Source organism: Mustela putorius, unplaced genomic scaffold (genome assembly GCF_011764305.1).
Source record: "Mustela putorius furo isolate JIRA1106 unplaced genomic scaffold, ASM1176430v1.1 tig00001130_pilon_pilon_pilon, whole genome shotgun sequence".
Taxonomy (NCBI): domain Eukaryota; kingdom Metazoa; phylum Chordata; class Mammalia; order Carnivora; family Mustelidae; genus Mustela; species Mustela putorius.
The window spans coordinates 1,096,449-1,116,656 of NW_025421584.1; the positions used below are offsets into that span (position 1 = coordinate 1,096,449).

The 20,208-nt window shown below is 37.3% G+C and overlaps 1 protein-coding gene across 10 annotated transcripts in view; it reads left to right on the forward strand.

Moving 5' to 3' along the window:
- WAC (WW domain containing adaptor with coiled-coil) overlaps positions 1-20,208 on the forward strand; it is an 84,362-nt gene that overhangs the window by 32,927 nt on the left and 31,227 nt on the right. For all 10 annotated transcript variants that reach the window (XM_004779353.3, XM_013049353.2, XM_045087418.1 and 7 more), the window contains 2 exons: positions 12,762-12,868; positions 19,772-19,887. In XM_004779353.3, coding sequence (XP_004779410.2) covers positions 12,762-12,868; positions 19,772-19,887 — 223 coding nt within the window. The remainder of the gene's footprint in view (positions 1-12,761; positions 12,869-19,771; positions 19,888-20,208) is intronic.

Here is a 20,208-nt window from a genome sequence, read left to right on the forward strand (position 1 = left end):
GTATGTTGGTTCAACATTATCAGCAAAATGTGATCTGTCAAGCTTCTCCTTTTCTAATTATTGAGCTTCTGTTTTTAATTTTTAAAATCCCTCATAGTAAGCAGCATTTGCATCTGCTACTTGATGTGTGTAAAATTGACTTAGGCAATGTGGCAGTTTTTACTTTTCCCTTTAATAGACAACCATTTCACAGTTGGAGAACACCTAGACACAGTGTGTCCGATGTTGGATTACCAGTAGCAGCCCTGACTGTCTCAACACAAAAGTGGAATGACTAAGCAGCAGGGGCATGAAGTTTTTGAATAAATGCTGTTGCGTGCTTGTGTCTCTGACACACAAGAGCAATATTTAAAATAGTAAAATTTTAAAAAGTATTAAAAATACTGAAAAAACAATAAGGGAAAACCCATGTTTTCTATGAGGTAACACTGCTGTAATATGATGCCCTCTTCTTTCTAATACCTCATGATTTGGGGAGAAGCACTTTTCCAATATATATTAAGGGTACGGGTAAAAGAAGGGAGGAGAGTGTTTTATTTTTAACTTAGTAATTATAGTCAGTGGGTATAACAGCTAATGTCTTCTTAACACTTTTTTTTGCTGTGTCATATTAGTTACATTTAACAGGTGAGGTTTATATACATGCATGTAACACACGATTTGTTACTACTGCCCAGCTTTTTGGCAACTCATCTGTAGAAATGCTATCATTCTTTTAATGATGCTGTATGGAGGCTGGAGGTTCCAAGAATGGAACTGAGCATGTTGATCCTTAATCTCCCATTACCCTATTGCAGTAAAAGTGGCTCCTGTTTCAAGTATTGGGCTTCCATTCATGAATTTGTTTTACTTTAGTATATTGATGGACCCAGCACTGTTGTGATTAAGGGATTGTAGCCATGTGTTCAGGGAGGTTTTCTCTCCTGTTAGAAGTGGAAGAGATGGACAATATATGAAATAGACAAACAGGATAATTTTATATTGTGATTTAAGCCGTAAAGGAAGTAGTGATTTGAAATGGTAATGGCACGTGGTAGGACGTGGTCAGGGAGGAGAAGGTGTTTTAGGTGGTAGCTTGTGAATTAACCACTGAAGAATGAGCAGCCAGCCATGTAAGGAAAGAATTCTGTGGCTTAAAAGTTGGGGGGAAACATTAGACAACCATTTCCTTCAAAGAATTTTCTTTAGTCTTTGTGTCATCCTTAAAGATGCATACTTGAAAGTCTCCTTTTCTCATGGCCCACCCAGCACTGTTGAAAAGGATGGAAAGAACCCCAAATACTCAAAACCAAATAATCAGTTCTTAATTGTTCATTGGGAGACTTATTTTGTCCAAAAGATAAAATCTGTTTCTTCCTTAGCTTAGCTTCTAAGCCCCTTTTAGTAGTCTTTGGTTTTCTTTAGCTTTATATCCCTTTTATCTCATGTGTAGGAAATCTGTGTTCCTATCAGACTGATTTTACTCCTTGCCCTCTGAACCCTGTCACCCTGTGCCTTCCTATTCTTATGCCATTTCTCATACCTTTATCTTTTTATTTTTAAATATTTTATTTAGTTAGGGCGCCTGGGTAGCTCAGTGGTTTAAAGCCTCTGCCTTCGGCTCGGGTCATGATCCCAGGGTCCTGGGATCGAGCCCTGCATTGGGCTCTCGGCTCCATGGGGAGCCTGCTCCCTCCTCTCTCTCTGCCTGCCTCTCTGCCTACTTGTGATCTGTCTGTCAAATAGATAAATAAAATCTTTAAAAAAAATATTTTATTTAGTTATTTGACAGAGGGAGATCACAAGTAGACAGAGAGGCAGGCAGAGAGAGAGAGGGAAGCAGGGTCCCTGCTGAGCAGAGAGTCCGATGTGGGACTCGATCCCAGGACCCCTGAGATCATGACCTGAGCCGAAGGCAGCGGCTTAATCCACTGAGCCACCCAGGCGTCCCTCTCATACCTTTTTTTAAATTGATGTTTATTCTTCACTTCATTGTCCCCAGTTAAATCTCTTTTCATTAGGTGATCTTTGTAATTTCCTTTATTTTCTTAATATAAGTGAGAATTTTAAGTATGTGAAACATGAGAGCATAGCACATTCTTTTTTTTTTTTTTTTTAAAGATTTTATTTATTTATTTGACAGAGAGAAATCACAAGTAGATGGAGAGGCAGGCAGAGAGAGAGAGAGGGGGAAGCAGGCTCCCTGCTGAGCAGAGAGCCCGATGCGGGACTCGATCCCAGGACCCTGAGATCATGACCTGAGCCGAAGGCAGCGGCTTAACCCACTGAGCCACCCAGGCGCCCAGCATAGCACATTCTTGAAGATTCCCTTGGCTTCATTTTTCACCCATTTTTAGTTTGAGGGGTACAATGAGGCTTTCCTGAGTTGAATGAAATTGGTTACTTCTTGTGCGGTTGATTATAGTTAGGAGGTAAAATTACTTGGAGGGACATAAAGACATGGCAGGACCTGCCTCTTTCTCTTTTGGTGTACTGTCTCTCTAAAGGCATCAGTTTGAAAAAGGGTAATACTCAGTTTGCAGCTACGTTGTTGCCTGTCCATTCTTAATCTTAAGATAATTTGATACGTTTTCTTAAAGCTTTTTTTTATGTTAACTTTTTCTTTCGAAGGAGTATTTTTTCCTTCCTTTTGACAAACCCTGTAGTTAATATAAAAACAAGGAAACAGAATAGTGTGAGATGTAATCTAATTACACTGCATAAAAATAGCGGTTAAGGAGAGATAAGTGATATGGTAGGGGGCTTGTTTTAGATTGGAGGATCAGGAAGGCATTTCTAAGGATGTAGCATTTAAGCTAAGACCAAAGGATGACCAAGAAATAGGCAGAGTGAGAATGGGAGAGGTGAAGAGATAGAATGTAGGAAGGCTCTAGGATAGGAAGGAACTGGGCAGTATTGAAAGAACTGAAAGTGGCCAGAATAGGTAGGGTAGTGAGCAAGTTGTGAATGCGGCAGAATGAGGCAGGGGAGGGGGAGTAAGACATGAAGTGTACCCATTAAAATTCAAGACAGTTGTGCCTCAGAGATGCAGGCTTGAACGGTTACTTTGACTGCTGTAGAGATTGTTTTAAAACGAAGACAGGAATGAAAGTGGGAGAGTATTGAGAATATTATGGTGAATGCTGTGCATTTCTCCTGGAATCTCTAAGAATGAGGAGATCGTTACTCCAGGATTCTACATAGCTCTGAAATGACAGCTCTTTGTTCTTTGTGATACTGAATCAAATGGTTGAGATCACTGAGGGGTCTAGTTCTATGTTGATAATTTTTCTAAGTGAATGGAAGTAATTCTACACACTGTCCAATCAGTATCTTACCTTGACGATGAAGGTAACTGTAGAAGTTAGTGACCTCTTCACTTTAATAAGGCAGAGGCAGAATGTGGAGTAAAGCCCAGATTACTTGATGGAGTGCTCTTTTCACTGAGTGATTCTCATTTCAAATGTCTGTTTTTAAAAATAGAGGTATAATTCACATATTACACAATTATTACCACCACCACCACCCCACCGAAAGCCCCATACCTATTGGTAGTCACTCCCCATTTCTTCTCCCTGCCTGGTCCCGAACCATTGATTTGCTTTCTATCTTGATAGTTTCCTGTTTTGGATATTTCATATAAATGGATTGTATACATTCTTTGTGACTGGCCTCTTTGACTTAATATAGGGTTTTTTTTTTTGTGGTTCATATATGTTGTATCATGTATCCATACTTAGTTCTCTTTTTCTTCCCCTACCCCCAGGTTCAGAAATTCTTAGATCCTTTCAAGTACATGTAAAATTTTCTCTAAGAAGGTATCCCATACAACTTCTTCCAGATTTACATGGCTGTATGACATTTTTTGTTCAAAACATCTCATAGGAGTAGAGTTTGAGAAATGATGAATTAGGGATCTCTCTGTAAGCTAGACAAGTCAAAGTCACACATGTAAAGTATGGTAGCTTATTATTATTATTACTGTTATTTGGTAAGTTCTGTTTGGTAAGTTCGCCTCTCATACAGCTCACCAATTTGAGTGTGCAATTCGGTGGTTTTTAATGTATTCCCAGTTGTGCCACCATCACCACAATCAGTTTTAGAACAGTTTCATCACCCAGAAAGAAACTTCTGTAGTTTTCACTTCGCCCCCAGACTTAGGCAACCTCCTTTCTGTTTTACCTATTGTGGATGTTTCATATAAGTGGAATCCTACGATCTGTAGTCCTTTGTGAATGCTTTATAGGACTTAGCAAAGCATTTTCAAGGTTCATCCGTGTTATACCTTGCGGCAGTATTTCTTTCTTTTTATTTTTGAATAATCCATATTTATTTGTTAGACATTTGGTTTCCAACTTTCGGCTGTTAAGACTAATGTACTGTGAACATGTGTGGACATGTTTTCACCGCTCTTGGATATATACCTAGAATCACTCGGTCATACGATAAATCTTTGTTAAATCTTTTAAGGAAATACCATACTATTTCCCAAAGCAGCTGTGTATTTTATATTCACAACAGCAGTGTGTTATGAGGGTTTCAGTTTCTCTGCATCCTCCTCAACACTTGTTATAGTCTGTCTTTTTGACTGTAGCTATCCTAATAGATGTTGAGTGGTATCTTATCCAGATTTGATTTGCATTTCCCCAGTGACTAATATTGATGAGCATCTTTTCATGTGCTTTTTGGTCATTTGTATGCCTTCTTTGTAGAGGTGTTTGTTATCTTTCGGTCATTTAAAAAAATGTATTTATCTTTTATTGAGTTGTAATAGTAGAACTGGATAAAAGTCCTTTGCATAGGATATGCAGATATGTTTTCCTCTTCCGTGGATTGACTTCTCACTTTTTTGATGGTATCCTTTGAAGCACAAACGCTTTAAATTTTGACAAAACCTAATTTTTATATATATGTAATATGTATATTTTTAAGATTCTGTTCATTTGACAGACACAGTAAGAGAGGGAACACAGGCAGGGGGAGTGAGAGAGAGAGAAGCAGACTTCCTGCCAAGTAGGGAGCCAGATGTGGGGCTCCATCTCAGGACCCTGGGATCATGAGCCAAAGGCAGATGATTAACCAGCTGCTTTCTGCCCAGGCGCCCCTGTGTTTTTTTTTTTCACTTGAAATTTGGTGAACATTTATGTCTGTAATTCATTTTGTATTAGTCTTTGTGTATAGTGTGAGGAAAGGTCCAACTCACCTTGATTCTTTTGCATGTGCGCTGTTCCTTGAAGTATTTTGTAGAATTCCATTTCTAGTTTTCAGGTATACATAAATAATATATGTTACGTACACATGTAAGAGTAGGAAAGATGTGAGTAGTTCCAAAGGAAATATGTGATACATACGTTGCACAGAGTAGTTTGGATCACTGTGCAAAATGATAAAGAGCATATTAATTTGGGGTAAACATAAAGGATAGCAGTATTGTTTTTATTTAGTTTTTTAAAGACTTACTTGAGAGAGGGGGGTGCATGCTTATGTGAGCCCTGGGGGGAGGGGGGAGGGGAAGAGTTGAAGGGCAGAGGGAAAGAATCTCCAGTACACTCCTTGCTTAGCCCTGAGCCAGACATGTGGGGCTTGAGATACGACTGAGCCCATCCATCATCACAGCAATAATGTTTCTAAAACAAGCTTTATTAATCAAATTCAGTGTAAGCTGCATCTTTCATCTGTGCTAGTTTAATAATTTTTGGTCCTTACTGTGTTAACAAAGGAATATCCTTGATCCTATTGGAAAATGTAGCATATTGTGATAAGCAGAATTAGGTACTAGGCTCAGATAATTAGAAGCTGATTTTTAAGATGGGACAAGACTTGAGGAATATCCTCTGCTTAGTAGGCATCTCTGGCCCCATTCCACTAATTATCAGTGGATACCTTCATCTAGAATAGTGCCATCCAGTGAGCCACGTATGTGATTTTAAATTTTCTGCTAGCCAACATCTGGAGTTAATTTCAATAATAAATACTATTTAACATGTCTAAAATAGTTCGTGTAATCACTATAGAAATATTAATGTGCTATTTTACATTCTTTTTGTATTCAGTCTTTGAATCCAGTGTGTGTTTTACACATGTAGCATATTTGAATTTAGAGTAGCCAAATTTCAAGTGCTCGATAACATATGTGGCCTAGTGGGCTTAATTTGGATAACACTTACCTAGAGGGAGTAACTCAACTACAGGGCGCTGTCAGATACAAGTCTTTTGTTAACACATCTGAATCATTTCTACCCTCACCAGGAGACATAGTCTGGTTAGCTACATTTTGATTTTCCACCATTTATTGTAGCTCATAAACAGTTAGTAAATTGGAGAATGACATTAATAAATTGAAGCTGTATTGGTTTATATGCGGGATTTTTTTTTTTTTTTTTCTAGGCAAGGAGAATCAGAATAGCAGGAATAGGGTTATAATCTTAAAATAGAAAAGAAAAAGCTCTCATCCAGCTAGCTGTTGCCTAGGGTAAAGAAAATTAAAGTCTGCTCCCCCCCCTTGCCTGGCTCTCTGGCAAGTTGCACTTCTTCTCCATCCACTTAAACTGTAGCCTCAGTGCTTAGAACGTCACTTCTCTGTTCTCATTCATTCCCAGCAAGCCTCATTTCTACCCTATTTTTTTTTTCATTTTTAATATCCTCTGAAACAAATCTATAACTATGCTGAGCTGCTTGCCTGTGCTCTTCAAGTTTTTGTTAGTGCTTTAGTTATAATACAGTTGCATAATTTTTTTTTAATGATTTTATTTATTTATTCGACAGAGATCACAAGTAGGCAGAGAGTCAGGCAGAGAGAGAGGGGGAAGCTAGCTCCCTGCTAAGCAGAGAGCCCCATGTGGGACTTGATCCCAGGACACTGAGATCACGACTTGAGCTGAAGGCAGCGGCTCAATCCACTGAGCCACCCAGGCGCCCCTACAGTTGCATAATTTTAAGTGATTTGTTCCTACTCTATTTTTCCCATAAGGCTTATTTTTAGTGTGATTTTGCAGAATTTAAGGTTGGTCAGGAAGATATTTATGTTATGGTAAAAATACTCATTATAGATGTGGCTTTCTTTGTAAAAATCTCCTTATTTTTAACTGTTTGTGGTCTCTTGTTTTGGACTGATGAGAGGAAAACCAAAGTAGTGGAAGGCAGTAGACCATTTAAAATAAAGTGTGGTGCAGATACTGACCACATCAAAACCATGTCATTAAAAATTTACATGTTGGGGGTCCTGTCCCATATACTGTGAATCAGAATCTCTGTGAGATTCAACCTTGAAATCTAATCTACATTTTAAAAAATATACTGAAGTTTGAGATCCAGTGAACTTAATTAGTCATACCTACTGCCTACTTTTATTAGTTTGAATAGCAGTTTAGGGTGGTAGATGTCCTTGAAATCTTTAGTATTCTAGTTATGCCTTACTCATTATTTGTTATTTGTAGGTGGCATGAAGACTTAATTTCTGATGATCTGGTAGTGAATTCTAGTGGTTTTCATGTTCTGAATAAGGACCCAAATGCCATAGTATTTATCCCTAAATAGAATGAAAACTGTTGTTTCACTTTTTGAAAAGCTGGTTGTGTTTCCCAGTCTTGTTTGCTCATAGAGGAGTGTATATTCTTTGTTTTTCCTTTAATATCCAAGTTCCCTTTTCTAAATGAAGTACAGTGTAATTGCTTAATTTCTAGCTGAGTCAGGTGCATTTTGTTACATCCCCCCCCCCCCCGCCATTTCCCAGTGGCTCCATCTTTCTCAGTCTGAAGGTTCTAGCCTTTTTTATCCTTAAGACCTCACTTCTGAAGTTAGAGAGGTTGCTAAGTAGGGATTATTCTGCCTTTTAAACATTGAAGATTCTGTCAGGTTTGTATATTGCATTATGTTCATTAATTGCTTATCTTAGATTAATGTCTAATCCAGGAATCTGCAAAGTTTTCTTAAAAGACTGGGTAATGTTTTAGTCTCCTGGGTCCCACAGTTGCTGTCACAATTAAAAGAAAAAAATAGCTAAACATAGGTAATATAAATGATTGGCTGTCGCTATTTTTTAAAAATTATTTTTATTAACATATACTGTATTTAATTTGCCACAGGGGTACAGGTCTGTGAATCATCAGGCTTACACATTTCACAGCACTCACCATAGCACATGTGCTCCCCAGTGTCCGTAACCCAACCAACCTCTGCCTATCCCTGTCCCTGTGTTTTGATAAAACTTTATTAATGACTTCATTCATGAAAACATGCCCCCAGCAGATTGTAATTTGCTGATCCTTGGATTCCAGTCTGACATTAACATCCAGTTGAGTGAAAACATCTCCATTTTATATCCCTCTGGTTAAGCACTGGATGAGAGAACTTTGCCCAAGCATAAACCTGTAACCCCTTTATTCCACCCCCTCACCCCGCAAAACCCAAGTAATTCTCACTAGTATCCTTTTCTTTGTTTTTTTAAACAGTTTATTTATTTTTTAAGATTTTTATTTATTTAATTGACAGAGATTACACGTAGGCAGAGAGGCAAATACAGAGAGAGGGTGGGGAAGCAGGCGCCCTGCTGAGCAGAGAGCCCAATGCGGGGCTCCATCCCAGGACCCTGAGATCATGACCTGAGCTGAAGGCAGAGGCTTAAACCACTGATTCACCCAGGTGCCCCAGTAGTATCCTTTTCTTAGAAATCTTTAAGACTTGCTTCATTAGTCCTAAGTTTAATTCCTTTTGTTTTGTTTTAAAGATTTTATTTATTTATTTGACAGAGATCACAAGTAGGCAGAGAGGCAGGCGCAGAGAGAGGAGGGGAAGCAGGCTCCTTGCTGAGCAGAGAACCCGATTCAGGACTTGATCTCAGGACTGGGATCATGACCTGAGCTGAAGGCAGAGACTTTAACCCACTGAGCCACCCAGGCGCCCCCTAAGTTTAATTTCTTAAGTATCATTTAAAGCCAGTTGTTTCCCACCTAATCCATAAATCCTGCTTTCCTCAAAGAGACTTTCTTGGGCCAGATAGCATGCATGAGACTATCTCTTACCCGCATTTATATTAACTTCCTTTGTGCACTTGAATAATCACTGATTTAGTATTAGAATTCTGAGTTTCAGTTTTATGCATGGCTTTACTCTTAGCATATATTGGCATCCGCAGATCACTTGTTCTTTCTTTCAGTCTTAGACTCTACGTCATATCTTAAAAAAAAAAAAAAAAGATTTTATTTGACAGACACACCAAGGCAGGAAACACAAACAGGGGGAGTGGGAGAGGGTGAAGCAGGCTTCCTATCGAGCTCGGAGCCCCATGCAGGGCTAGATCCCAGAATCCTGAGCGCATGACCTGAGCTGAAGGCAGACACTTAACAACTGAGCCACCCAGACCTCCCTACATCATACTATTAATAAAAAGAACTTGTGTTCTTATCCTGAAATATGCAGACTAATTGTAGGGCAGGAAATAAAAATTTATGTGAATTTTTGAGATAAAAAGATTTCTGAGGAATTTTGTATTGTAGCACTTTGTATATTAGGTATGGAAAGTGTAGTCCTGGAAAATCATATCCAGCATCATTGTTACTCTGATGCTGGGTAGGCTGTGTATGTAATCACTTTTCTTCTCTACTTGGGTATTAACTTGAGTATGAAAAGAACTACCTGGAAGAATTTAAAGGCTCAAATGAGACACCACCCCCCCCCCCAAAATACTTTGGAAGGTAATATAAATTGTAGCTTTTATTAAGGAGAGTTTGCTGGAACTTTGTATTGTCGTGTTATTTAGGGGCAGATCTGCCCTGCATTCAGTTCTTAAGCACATCCTTCTGGCCAGAGTCTAAAGATTTATTGCTTGCCATCCCATACCATGCATTCTATAAAACCTCTTTTACTTAGTTTTGGATCCAATTTAAGAATGTCAGTTTATTCTTAGTCCCTTACCAGAATAATCTGTATCTTAATCTTGCTTCTCACTTCTTTTTTAAGGTTCAGTTGTTAGTTTTGCTAAGTGGTCTAGATAAATCTATTTCACAGGATGTAGACTCAGAAAGCTCCTGTCTCTGAAAATGTCTTCGTTCTTAATAGCTGAGTTTTCTCTTATCTCTAAAGCTTTAGGCCAGGGTGCCTCAGTACTTGTGTTTTTTCAGTATATTATGGCCTCTGAAAAAACATATATTAGGCCTAAAAGCTATCTGATAACCATCTGTCACACTGGTAGAATATTTACTGTTTCTGCAGAGGTAAGAGCTTAACTAAATTGGGTGCTTGTCAGTTTTTGAATTTTCATTGATACTAAGAACAACACTAAATGGAGTAGATGTCTGGATCTTAACCTCATGAGAGAGAGATTAGTAGACCTCGATGCCTAGTATACCTTCTGTTGGTAGAGTACTTCACTTCTCCAGTCTTGTAATAAATCTTTAGTGTGGCACTTTTATAGTCTAAGTGTAGGTCATCTTGCTTAAGAATATATGCATGTAAATGTAAAGGCATCTAACGCAGGCTTCTTAAAGGATTATTCTAGAATTCATTTCAGTCTATAAAATTGACCTTTTCTTCATTATTGCAAGCATATTTATGGAAATTTCAGTGGTATCCAAACTCTTAAGAGGGATGGATAATATGACCTTCTTTGTATATATTACTCAGTTTCTTAGCTCTATTTTCCTGTTAACCTGATTTTTCTTTAAAACAAACAAACTAGGAGTTACATATGAAAAGTGCAGATTTTGGCATAGGTTTTCTTAAAAACTTGGGAATATTAAGATTTCTTTGTGAAAGAGTGTTTTGGGGTTTGGTGATTGTCTAAGAGGGTCACAGCACCCATGCAAGTCATCATCGTGGCTATGACTTACTACTGCGAAAAGATACATAGTAGAGTCAGCTAAGAGAAAAAGAAAAGGTATGCAGAATAAAGCCTGGAGGAAGCCAGGTTGTAGGCTTCTGAGAGTCTTCCTAGTAGAGTCACACAAGACATACTTCATTCCTTCAGCAATGAATTAGACAGTATTTGTGAAATGTTGATTATAAAGGAGACTTACTAGAAATTTGGTACCCAAAATTGTTACTAGATTTGGTTTGTTACATAGGCCCCTTTACCTAGCATCTACCAAAAATGTGGATTCCCAGTAGGAAAGCATATGTTAAGCATAAACCATGTTTTATGCCCAAACAACTTGGGCACAGTGAGCAACTGTTAACTCTTATGGGAACTATATCTATCTAGGTTCCCACATGTCAGCCAAGGGCCACCTGTGCACAGGGGCCTTTCTGAGGATAGAGGTCTTAAGGCCAGCTATGTTAACTTTTCTTCCCGCTGAGTTTATCTTGACTAATTTCTCTTTGTGTTTGTTCTTACAATGTTTACTGAAGAATATTTTGTCTAAGTTTAGGGTGTTTTATATAAACGCATGCCATACAGCAAGGTAAAATTAAAAACAAGTAGGTGAAGAAGTCATCAAGCAGTGGTCTGGTTGAGATATTTCCTCTGTTACATCACCCACATTGTGCCACGTCCTTCAGTAACCCTCTCCTGTCTATATCACATTACTAGTGTTTCTGGGTCTTTGAATCTGCTTTTGGTTTCTTTTATAAACTGGCCCTTACCCAGGGTTTGATGTTGGCCATTGCCTTTTCTCTTGCCATACTCTTACTTCATTCCAAGCTCATACTGCTTGTTGATAGTATGCAAGGCAAAGTTGATATTATGCAAGGCAAAGTTGAGTCCCTCCCTTTGACTTCTAATGGAGGAGACTTGCCAATCACTTCTGAATTCCTAATGCTCTGTAGGTCTACTGACATTTCCACTTGGGTATCTGAAACTGTAAAGTCCGCTCTGTCTGTCCCATTTCACTTTTCTTACCTACTTAGTTTACCCTGCTGACTGAAATAGTTAATTCTCAGTCATTTATATTATTCTTCCCACATTTTGTTCATTACAGTGTAGACTTCTTACCATTGCCAGTGTAGTCTGTTTGTTAATTTTTAACCCACTGAGCCACCCAGGCGTCCCCAAGTTTGTTTGTTAATTTTTAAGGTGAATTATGGTTATGTTGTTGCTGGGGAAAAATGTAATGAAATTGAAATACAGTTAAGAAATTGTAATAGCAGTTAGACTTTGTGGTGAACCTTCTTTGAACTTGAATCGGTGTTTTTGCAAGTCTATTTTTATACCTTGGCTTTTCTTAAGACAATAAACACTATCATTCCTGATGGTCTTTGAGATGTGTGGATTATTCACAAGGCTCACGAATTACTTTTAAGCAATTCTTAGAGTTGGTCCTATTATTAGGAGACTTAGATGATACCATCTTCATCAGATACCTTCCCTAGGACTTAACTTTCTTAATACTGTTTTATTTGAAATATTGACAAAACTATTTAAAATCAAGTTGCAGAGTCTCTTTAAGAAATTGAAAAATAATTGTAAAAACATACTGGATATTTGTGACTTTTAGTTCTGTATCACTGAATTTTTGTGCTTTTTTTCTTTATATTGTGTTTCTGTCTTTCCCTAATAAATCTCTTATTTTTAAAAAATTGCAAGAAATGATACCGATGAGGTTTTGCTCATGTGATATACATAACATTTTTCCATAGGCTGTCAGCCATGCAAGCTATATGCTCTTTAAGCCACATCTTTTGTAGGCTCACAAATACTTTATAAGTAAGAAGTATGAATATGTATATATTCCAGATGCTTATGTAAAATGATTTTAGGGATACACAATAATCTGTAGTATGATAGAAAGCAGTTGAAATTAAACATGAAATACAACTTATAATTCACTTTGGTCTTTGTTTCTTTGCAGGGACCAGTTACTCTCCACAAGAAAATTCACACAACCACAGTGCTCTTCATAGTTCAAATTCACATTCTTCTAATCCAAGCAATAATCCAAGCAAAACTTCAGATACAGTGAGTATATAAACGTGCCCAATTTTGGTTTTGGAGGGGATTGTGTGTGTTTGTGTTTATTACCCTCCTCCCTCAAAAACGCCCCCCAAAACTCCTCCACCAAGTCTTGTTTAATCTGAAGTTGACCTTTTTTCAATGTATTTGAAGTAATGAGCTAAGCTTCGTAGAACTGAGAATAGTCAGGAGATAACTGGTATTTTTTCATAACTTTTCTATACAGAGCAAAATATGACTATTGCAGTGTCTGAGATAAAAAGAACTATGGATTGTGAAACTTATGTAGTTAAAGTGGTTTACCTTGTTCTCCTTTAGGAAAGTGTATACATTTCTTAAAACATATATTCAGAACATCTGCTGTGTATTATACACCCTACTAAATACTAATGATGTGAGAATTCCTGTCTTCAAGGCAATGAAAGTCAGGAATTTTAGGTATTTCTAAACTGAAGTAACTCAGCTTTGATTTTTTTTTTTTTTAAAGTCATGGTTCAAATGAAAGTTTTAATACATTCATTCAACAAAAGTTTAAGTTTTCAACTTGCCAAGTATATGCCAAATTGGAGAGACGTATAGTACTAAGAAAATGTGGCCCATCTCAGAGGAACTTTTGGACCTGTGGTGAAAATAGAAGAGTAAACAGTTAAAACAGTGCCTGTTAGAGTTGCATTGGGAACACTCAGAAGGGTAACACCGTCTTGGATGAGAGGAAAGTATTAAAGTACAAGTAACACTCCCCAGCGGATTGAATATAGCAGCTAGGTGAATTCATGTGGTATGCAAAGGGAGCAGCATCTGCAAAGACCTAGAAGTGTGAAATAACGTAGCGTTTTGGAGAACTGCAAAGGTTTTAAAAGTGTGAAAGAATGGTAAGAGCTCAGGTTACAGAGATAAGTGGAAACTAGCACCCCCAAAATTGCATATCTTACCAAGGAATATGAATTTTATATAAAGGCAGTGCAGAACTACTGAAGGATATAATTGGTGAAGTAACCTCCTACTTGGGATTTTAAAAATTGTGTCAGAGAGTAGCATGGAAAAGACCAGGAAGGAGCCACTAGAAGGCTATAAAAGTGTAGGTTGAATTCAGCAGATTCTGCCTTGGATATTTGGGTGATCATCATACCTTAATCAACATTGAAAGGTCTTTGGGATTTATTATTTCTTCTCCCTTATTGAAGCAGTGTGGGTAGTACATTTTCAGAGGAAATGTAGACATAAATGATAGCATTTTCATAAAGATAAATATAGAATAGTTTTAAATACTGTATCAGTCAGGGTCTAGGTAGGAAAACAAAACATGCTAGCTATTTTAGCACAGAAAATTTGGCAGCACAGAGAATTTTATATCCAGGATTGGCTAGGCAGATAGTGTATGTTATTGAGGACTGAAAAAACCAAAAAGGAACATGGAGGTGATACACCCATACTTTCAGCCTTAGAGCTGGAGTCCAATAGGAGGAGGTTGTGGTTATTAGAACCTAATAGCTTAGAGGAGGAGCCTTGCAGAACTGGTGATAGGACCTCTGAGTGGTACAGTGTATGATGAAGCTAGTTCTGGCAGATGGCAGAGAGCTGGAAATCGGAGATATCTGTGGCTGCTAGGCTTCTCATGCCTTTCGGTCTTCAGTGCCTACTATTGGCAGAATCTAACTGGTAGCTAGCTGAATAAATGATGCAATTCGCCCTAGTATCACAGATCAGTATAGAAGGCAGTGGTATTGAGGCTGAGACAACAGCTTGGTAAGCCTTAACAGGTGTTATCATCAAACTCTTTGGCATGAGTTACACAATAAGGTGTATATTCAGGATTTTAGAATGAATCTGTTTTTGTGGAAGGTGGCCCCATTAATTTACAAAGTAACAAACACTAACAAAGAGCTCCATTTATCACTCACAATCCCAAATTGGTATTTGTCTGCTGATAGTTGGAGTGGCAGGCCATGTGGACGTTGTTTTGACTTAAGAAAAATCTTAATTCACGGAGAACTAATTCTGGTTGATTGATTTCTAAGACATGGGTTAAACGTGGTAAAATCAGAAAGAGTAAATAATGGGCAGATAAGCTTGATCTACCCAAATCATAAATGGTGTCAGGGGATTTCGTTTTGTGGGTGGAAGCTGAAGACTGTTACCTGAATGGATTAAGTATTATATGTTTTAAGAATCAGGATTTCCCTTTCTGTAAATTGCAGCTGTAGGTATATAATTAATCTCCCAAGTAGTGGTCTTCTTATGATGTGCCCAGTGGGCATGATGCATATATTATTTTATAAACTACAAATTTAATCTTAACTGAAAAGTTAGCTTTTGAACTTTTCTGCAGATTGCTTACAAACTTTTTGTCTTTAAATCATGTTTAATGGAAGTTTTTGAGTAGTAAGTAAAACATAATTAGTTTTTTATCTGATACTTTCATAATGAAAGAATAAAAGAACAGGTGAAAATTAGAGAACTTAGGTCAACACATTTTAATCTAGGTTAAAATATGGAATAACTTTTTAAAAAAGTAGTTCTTTTTTTCCTCTTTGAGGTTTTCAGGTTTTAAATCTTGTCTTTGAAAGATCAGTAACAATATTACCTAGTTAACATCTACACAGACATTTGGTTGTATGGGTGATTTATATTTATCAGCTGTTGATAGTCGAGTTGAAGTTGCCTTCTTTTCTCAGTATTAAGATTTCACATTCATTGTGGTTTAACGCAGAGCCTAGCCCATGATAACTATTTAGGAAAAGCTTTTTGAATGCCTCCTCCTCCCTAATCTAAATATAACAGGACTTAACAAGCCTTGTTTTAGGTTAGTTATGCATATTTGTGATTTTTAAGAGACCTCTGAATTGCTTCATTTAGAAAAAATAATTTATTCCCATTTAAACACGTAACAGGTATCTTCCCCTTCTACATAGTCTCCAGTCTTGATTTGCTGGGAGGTACGTCAGTCTCAGTTGACTTGGCATTTATAGTCCAGCTCTACTTGTTACCACATAAATATCTTTCCTGTTTGGAGCTTTTCAGCTTGAGGCTCTCAAGATTTATTTCTGTAACCAATCTTTGCCTCTGAAGATACTCCACTTAATTTTAAAAAATCAGAAATTAATCAGAGCACTCTTAGGACTCCATGAAATTCTTTGTTAAAATAATTGCCATCTTTGATGGTGATATTGTTAGTCAGCAAAGGGGCTCCTTATTAAAAATTAATTCCAGGATTAACCAGTAACCATTTTAATTCTATAATTTAAAAAGTTAATTCCAGGATTAACAATTCCTTTTCCAATGTTTCCCATGGGGAAGAAGTAGTAGGATTCTGTATTTTAAGAGAGAGAGCAGAAGGGGATACACTTTTTTCAGGAGAAAAGCACACCTAAAAGACATTTTGAACTGAAGGAGAGCAGATGGTTACCGCCATAACTGTTTATTAGTACTGTTCTTCCAGAGCAGTCATTTTCATACTTTTTCATCTTGAGACCTCTGTTTACATTCATAAAAATTGAGAGCTTTTGTTCATCTTTTATCCGTATTTTCCATATTTAAAAATTATACCTTGGGGGAAGCACCTGGGTGGCTCAGTCATTAAGCCAAAGTTATTAAGCCTCTCTCTTCAGCTTCAGCTCTCAGGGTCCTGGGTTCGAGCCCTGCACTGGGCTCCCTGCTCAGTAAGAAGCCTGCTTCTTCCTCTCCCATTTCCCCTACTTCCCCCCACCCCCCGTTCGTCTCAGTCAAATAAATAAAATGTTTTTTTTTTTTTTTTTAAATAAGCCTTGATAAATATGAGGGCCACTCGGGTGACTCAGTTGGTTAAACATCTGCCTTTGACTCTAGGGTCCTGGGATCAAGCCCTGTGTCGTGGTCCGGTGCTAAGTGGGGAGCTTGTTTCTCCCTCTGCTCCTCCCCCTTGCTTGTGTGTTTTGGGTGCTTGTGCTCTTACAATCTCAATCACTCACTCAAAATCTTTATAAAACACCTTGAAAAATAATTTTACAAAGATTTGTAAATTTTTAAAAATTTGTAAACCCTTTACATGTTAGCATATGTAATGTTTTTATGAAAAAATACTTTGTAAAATAATAACTGTTAAAATAATAATGTAAAATAATAACTTTGTAAAACAAAAAGATGTGGAGTATCTCTTTAATATCTTCATAGGCGATACCTAGAACTTCACAAGTGCTGTGCATTCAGTCTTCCGTGATAACAAATCTCCTTTCACAGCATCTGGGGAAATTCCACTCCGTTCTTGTGATAGAATGAGGAAGAAAAAGACAAAATCATTTGTAGTAGTATTACGAAAATAGTTTTGATCTTTTGAAATGATTTTGAGGTCCTTCAAGGGTTCCTGGACAACACTGGGAAAACTGTTGACTTAATGCTTATGTTGGCAAATACATCAAGCCTAATTCAGAATATTTGAAGTGTTTGCAGGCCTTTTGGGGGTTTAGTTCTTAGTTGTAAATACTCCTTTTTTTACTCAAATTTAATAACAAGATCTAATGTCTAACATAGTGATGATAGTTGGTAACACCATATTGTGTGATTGAAATGGGCTGAGAGTGAAAAGTTCAGAATGTTTTCACAAAATCTGTGAGGTGGTGATGGATGTGTTAGTGAACCAGATAGGTGAAATCCTTTCACAGTGTCAAAACATCATAGCATACACTAAGTGTCTTTAATTTTGTCAACTATATCTTCCAATAAAGTTGAAAATACATAATGAAGAAAAGCAGTAACACCTGTTGCACATCAGCATTTTGAAAAATTCCCCATTACTGAAAGGGTTCCCTGCCCCCCTTACCTTTTTTGTGTGGTAGATGGAAGTGGGGTGAAAAGATAAGCTAAAGTTACTGGTATGTTATTTTAGTGCTATACCCTGAAACACATTTTGTAAGTAAGACATTAACTTGTACTAATCTGAGATTTGGTGGGCAAAATCAGTGCAGTGTCATAGACCCATACCGTTGAAGTTTCTGGTCTGTGAACTTTTAACTGTTGTGGAGGTTATGCCAGGATGTAAATGAACCATTGTCAAATAATACACTGTTTACTTGAGCTGAAAAATTTTTTTTTCTTAAAGTGGGACTCTTGATGAGGGAAAGAGTATGTCAGTATATATTTTGATGCCTGCTCCTTACCTTCTTCAGAACAAGGCACAGAACCATCACTTTGAAGAGCTCTGGTATATACCACTCTGCCCTACTCTGATGTCCTCTGTCCACCTGCCTCAAATCTTACTCTACTTCTTCAGACCAAACTAGTAATCAGTCCCATAAAACCACTTTCCAAGGAAACCAAATCTTTCAGATACATCCATAGAAATGTTCAGTTTATATAATAATTTAGGTACAAGGAGTGGTGAGTGGTGAAAGAGAACTTTTTGAGTTTGACTTTCTGTGATTGGGTTTCTACAACTTGGTTGTAGCCTATTTCTGAAAACTAGAAGCATTGAGGATTAACTTGCCCCTGATACGAGGGTTTTGGATGCACAGGGCTGATTACCGGTTGCTGCATTATTTTGAGGTATAATCCCAAGAGCATAAATGTGGCATCTGCATTTAGGAATCTGCAATATCTTTTCATCTACCCTTAAATTATTGTAGCATTTTGAGAATTGGTATTGATTTGTTGGAAATAATGGGCATCCTGAAACCTAGATTTTTTTTTTTTTTTAAGATTTTATTTATTTACTTGACAGAGATCACAAGTAGGCAGAGAGGAAGACAGAGAGAGAGGGGGAAGCAGGCTCCCTGCTGAGCTTGATCCCAGGACCCTGGGATCATGACCTGAGCTGAAGGCAGAGGCTTAAACCCACTGAGCCACCCAGGCGCCCCCTGAAACCTAGATGTTTTGATCCTTACGGTCTATCACCAGTTAGTTTTGTGACCTATAGCAAACTGATACATTCTGTAGGCTGTTTCTTACTTGGTAAAACTAAAGCCGAGTCAGCAGGGCATGAGAGTTTTCTTTCCTCAAGCTTGAGCCCAGAAGAGGTGTAGACTACCAAAGTAGAACATCATTTCAAGCTCATTTGAGAAAATAGTCAAATCCATCCGGAAGTGTACTTGGAATTCTACCAGATTTCCTGGGCCTAGTGCACTTAAACTTTACACTTTTTAGATCAGTACCATGGAAATTGGGCCTTCTTTCAGATTTTTCTAATTTCTTTATAATTTTCCAGTTCTTATAAAATACCTAAAGAGAATGTAGCTGAGAGTTTTTGAAAGGCTGGTTTTTGTTACAGAGAAATGAGTGATGACGCTGACCCATGTAGCATGTGAGAAGAAAAGGTCTAGATAACACTGGCCCCGCCTCATGGATTTTGCTGGTGAAACAGATACTACACTTTTAATTAGCTTTGTGTTCATGGTTTTATTAACATCGTGGTTTTTTTTTTTTTTTTTTTTTTTTTTTTACCCCCACTAAGTAACAGTAAATACAGGCAGATTGTTCTCTGTTAATACTATATATGAGTACTGTTGTGCATAGTGAGTTTAGAACTGATGTACTGTCATGTCATCAAATCAGTCAGTTGTCTGGGGGTTTTTTAAACCCCTCCTCCCCATTGCCATGTGACTGGATTTCAGCAAATAAAATTATTACAATGGAGAACTTCAGGAATGCTTTTCTGAAGTCAAGATGTTAATTTCACATTTTTCATTTTGTGCCTAATAAATATATATCTTCTGTTTAATTTCATATTTTACAGGATTTTCCACTGTTCTTTTTTAAGGTGTTCATAGACTAAGGTCTCCTAAGATACATACAAAGATAATTACATTCTAGATCTGGGTGTTATTATTTAATGGTCTTTTCCCTTATGTGTGCTTTGAAAACCATTGACCTTCTTGATGTTTCATATCAAGTGATTAAATAGTACTAATATTTTCTAATTTTTAAAAATGTATTTTTAAGCCTTATGATTCTGCAGATGACTGGTCTGAGCATATTAGCTCTTCTGGGAAAAAATACTACTACAATTGTCGAACAGAAGTTTCACAGTGGGAAAAACCAAAAGAGTGGCTTGAAAGGTATTTGCTCTTACTCATTAAAAAATATTTCTTACTCTTGATTTTACAGCTTAACATCTTAGAACATTCTGAGTTTAGATTTCTTAACAGCGAAACTCGTCATTAATTGTACCGGTTTTCTGTAATTACTTTTTACTTAAAAAACAAACAAAAACTTGACAGTTAAGCACCTGTCTATAAGGACCTTGTAAACCATCAACATATTTGAGATTTTAGGTCAGCCTATACTTACTGCATCTTCCTTATAATTTGTAGTAGAAATCTTCATAATTCTTAAAGTATAATAATATGTATCCTTCATATATGTAGGATTAATACTTG